Source organism: Echinops telfairi, unplaced genomic scaffold (genome assembly GCF_000313985.2).
Source record: "Echinops telfairi isolate 266 unplaced genomic scaffold, ASM31398v2 ScPeMD7_12;HRSCAF=54, whole genome shotgun sequence".
Classification (NCBI taxonomy): domain Eukaryota; kingdom Metazoa; phylum Chordata; class Mammalia; order Afrosoricida; family Tenrecidae; genus Echinops; species Echinops telfairi.
In genome coordinates this window covers 2992034-2996426 of record NW_022103909.1, presented here as the reverse complement: position 1 = coordinate 2996426, position 4393 = coordinate 2992034, and the positions used below count along the sequence as shown (strand labels likewise).

At 44.1% G+C, this 4393-nt stretch overlaps 1 protein-coding gene and 1 pseudogene across 1 annotated transcript; both read right to left on the bottom strand.

Moving 5' to 3' along the window:
- Window positions 1–826: 826 nt before the first annotated feature.
- Window positions 827–1420, bottom strand: LOC101645125 (zinc finger MYND domain-containing protein 19-like). The gene has a single exon (XM_045287369.1). The coding sequence runs from the start codon at window positions 1370–1372 to the stop codon at window positions 827–829; it is 546 nt and encodes a 181-aa protein (XP_045143304.1). The 5' UTR covers window positions 1373–1420.
- A 126-nt stretch (window positions 1421–1546) lies between these two features.
- On the bottom strand, window positions 1547–2641 carry LOC101638817 (annotated as a pseudogene).
- Between the last annotated feature and the right edge of the window lie 1752 nt (window positions 2642–4393).

The following is a 4393-nucleotide window of genomic DNA, read 5'->3' as shown; positions in this document are numbered from 1 at the left end:
TTTAAAGATCATTTGCTTTCTTCATGTATGATGTTCTTGGTGTCATCCCACAGCTCATCAACTCTTACGTAGTATTTGATGCATCAAATATATTCTTGAAAAAAAAAAACACCAAATATATTCTTGATGTGCTCAAAACTCAAGTGGGATCTACTCCACAGCATATTTTGACTCATGTTGACTGGTTTTAATTTAATTCAACTTCAACCGGAATGTATATGTGAGCAATTGGTAGTCTATCCTTCAGTCAGCCACTAGCCTGGTGTTAGCTGCTGATACTGAACTCCATTGTCTCTTCTCAGAGATGTAGTCAATTTGATTTTTTTTAAGAATCATTTTATTGGGGGCTCTTATAACAATCCATACATCCATTGTGTAAAGCACATATGTCCATATGTTACCATCATCCTTTTCAAACATTTTCTTTCTACTTAGCCCTTGGTATCAGCTCTTCATTTTTTCCCACCCACCCTCATGAACCTTTGAAAAATCACAAATTATTATTTTCATATCTTACACCATCTGCTGTCTCCTCCCTTTTTATTTTTTTTTCAGGATCACAACAGACGGTTCTATTTGTGATTTCTAACCCTCCCACCACCTCCCCCCCAAAAAACTGTACATGAGTTTACAAACATATTAACATATAAATAATGGGAACATCCTGGTGGCCTCTGCTGGCTCCACCTGAGCAGTGCTGGAGGTGTCTGTGCGAGATCTCTGTGGCCATGGGCACTGCATCGGGCTGCACGCATCTCCTGGTCCAGCCATCAGTGTGTCCAGCGTGCCACGTGGGGCCGGCTGCGGCAGGGCCTGCGCCGCACGGTCACCGCTCAGGCTCCAGCTCCTGCTGGCAGGGGCGCTTCTCACGGCAATGCTTCTTGTGGGCAGGCCAGTCCTGCTGGCACTGGGAGCCGCAGTAGCGGGCCACTTGGCACCGCCCACAGATGTTGAACTCTCGGAGCTGCTTCTCAATCATGGTGCAGGGCGGGTAGTGGCACTCATAGTAGGAACAAGAATTCTCCTCCTCCACCACATCCCCGTTGGCGTTGTAGTAGCGGGTGACATTCAGGACCGGGAACTGTTCCTCAATGGGGTCCGTGGGGAGCTGCTGGATAGCCAGCCAGTACAGACTCTGCTCCCTCTGTTTGCTGGAGAGCTCCTCGGCCTTGGGCCGCCAGCCCCAGGGTACCAGCTGCAGGTTGCCCAGCCGATTGTCCACAGTCACTGAGTTGAGGTGCACCACCTGGAAGCCAGGGGCAACGCCACCCCTGTGCCGCTCCCACAGGAGCTCGTGCAGCAACCACCCGGAGCCCCGGTCAAAGGCATAGGCAAAAATCTTGGCACCGTTTCCATCAGCATCAACTTCCATGCGAGCCTCAAAGGAATAGCTCTCCACCAGAGGGATGCCCTGCTCATCAATCAACTATAGTTGAATATTAAAACCAAAACCGTAGCAAGTAGTGAGCATATTATGATTACAGTCCTTCACTTATTCACTACTGCATATAAAATGCCAGCGGTGAGCGATATTCACTGGCCCCCATTAAGAGGTCTGACACTGGACCCCACCTCTGGGGGGTGGTCATCATCCTCATATGCTTCTCCATTGTAATGGCGCCGTCTTTCCTGGTTGGGATCAAAGTCCAGCAGTTCCACTTGATCCATTTCATCAGTCTCTTCTACTTCCTTCCGCTCAGGCAGGAGTTTTTCCAGCAGGGAGAGTTTATCGGGAGAGAGAAAGCCATTCTCGGGGAAGTTCACCTTAAGTTCAATGATTAGGCGCCCCTTTTCATAAGGTCTGCGATAAATTGGCATGCCTTCATTTAGCACACATTTAATGCTTTACAATCTGATCTGCATGAGAAGTGATGACTATGGTTTGTTTGTCAAGAGTAGATATTGGCTTTTGGAAGCCACACAGCGCTTCAACCAGCTGTATGTCCACACACATGAAACGGTCTCCTCGCCTGGTAAAAACGGCATGGTCCTTCTGATCTAAAACAATAATAATATCTCCTGGCTCCAGTCCAGGCTCTTGGTCTCCTTCACCATGGAATGTGATCTTCTGGCCGTCTTTCATGCCTTTGTCAATATGAACTTCTAGAATCTTCTCACGAACGATCTTCCTTCCATTGCAACTTTTACATCTGTCTTTAGGGCTGATCCGTTCCCCATGGCCCTGGCACTCCATGCACACAGACTGAATTTGCTGCACCATTCCAGGCCCTATCTGATGGATTCGTATCTGCATCCCAGTACCACGGCAGTTAGGACAGCACTCTACGGCTCCTTTCTTACCGCCTCGGCCTTCACATTTGTCACAAACCACATTCTTTTGCAGGGCCAGCTTTCTTGTTGCACCATTATACAAATCTTCTGTTACTGAGAGTTGGTGCCCCACGTTTTTTCCTCTCCTTTCTCTCTGCATCCGTCCGCCTCCTCCAAAGACCGAGCATTTGTCACCCTGGGTTTGGGAGTGGTTATCTGTCAATCATTACAATCAGTTCCACTTTCCACCCCCACCTTCCCCCTACCCACATGGTATTGCTGTCCCATTATTGTTCCTAAGGGGTTTATTTATCTGTCCTGGATTCCGTGTACCGAGAGCTCTTACCTGCACCAGTGTATATGTTGTCATCTAGCCGGATTTGTAAGGTAGAACTGGGATCATGATAATGGGGGGAGGAAGCATTAAAGAACTAGAGGAATGTGTTTCATCAGTGCCATACTGCACCCTGGCTGGCTTGTCCCTTCCTTGTTACCCTTCTGTGAGGGGATGTCCAATTGACTACAGATGGGCTTTGGGTCTCCACTTTGCCCTCCTCCCCCTCATTTGCATTGATATGAGTTTTTAAATTTTTGCTTTGGCTGTTTGATACCTGATCTCATCGACACCTCATGATCACACAAGCTGGTGTGCTGTTTCCATTGTGGGCTTTGTTGCTTCCTCGGTAGATGGCTGCCTATCTTCAAGCCTTTAAGACCCCAGACGCTTTATCTTTTACTAGCTAGGCACCATCAGCTTTCTTTACCACATTTGATTATGCACCCATTTTGTCTTCAGCGATCCTGTCATGAAGTGATCATCACAGAATGCCAGGTTATTAGAACAAAGTGTTCTTGTGTTGAGGGAGCACTTGAGTAGAGGCCCAATATCTGTCTGCTACCTTACTACTCAACATATAATTATATGTACATAAATCTATGTTTCAATCCTTATATGTAAATATTTACATATGCAAATTCATGTATTTAGATCTCTAGAAATGTCCTTTGCCTCCTAGTTCTTTCCTCTATTTCCTTTTACTTTCCTTTTGTCCCACTATCAAGTTCGACCTTCATTCAGCTTTCAGTAATTCTTCCCAGCTACACTGCAGTTGATCAAACCCCACCTGACGTTTACACCCTCCTCGCCATTGTTTTTAGATCACTTGTTTCAATTTGATTTTTATATATTCCATTTGGAGTCCACCTGGATAGGTGCCATATATGATGTTGAAAAATTATTTGCAAGAGAAAAAAAAGAAAAAATGGTATTTGCCATAAAGGAGTCATTGGACTTGCAAAATTCTATCATTTAATCACCAGCTTAATTTTTACCAAAACCATATTTTCCAAGTGCTGTTCCTACTTCTTTTGTCTCCAACTTTTGCATTTCAATCACCAATAATTATCAATGGATCTTGATTGCATGTTTGGTCAATTTCTGACTGAAGTGTTGGTAGAATTTTAAATTTTCTGCATCACTAGCTTTAGTGCTGCATAGTCGTGAATAATAGTTGTATTGATTTGATTTCCTTATATGGGGATAGTTATTATATCACAGCATTTGTGATATTTGATGAATTCTTTTCGGTAAATGCAACGCCATTTCTCTTGATTGTATCATTGCTGACATAATAAACCATATGATTTTCTGCTTCAAAATGACCAATACCAGTTCATTTCAGCTCATGAATGCCTAGAATATTGATTTTACATGTTTCACATCACTTTTAATGACTTGTACTTTTCCTTGAGTCATACTTTGTACATTTTAAGTTCCAATTAGTAATTGATGTTTGCAGCTGTTTCAACCTGAGGGACTCCTTATCTGACACTATCTCCGAAAATGTTCTGCTTCGATTCAGTAGGTTTTCAGTAACTGACAATATTTGGATACTATCCGTATTTTTCAGTGGCTGACTCTTCTGAAATGGAAAGCTTATTCCTTTTTTGTGGTTCTTAGTCTGGACACTGTTGGAAAACTGTTCACTTTGGGTAATTCTGCTCATATTTGAAATGAACAGTGGCATTTTCAGCATCACAACAGCACACAAACTACAGTAAAACAAACATGGTGGAAACTTCTCACTGCCATCCAGTCAGTGCCAACTTGGGCACCCTTATA

Bases quoted from the DNA above. Each gene is read 5' to 3' on its own strand.
- LOC101645125 (XM_045287369.1), bottom strand. From the start codon at position 1,372: ATGGAAGTTGATGCTGATGGAAACGGTGCCAAGATTTTTGCCTATGCC.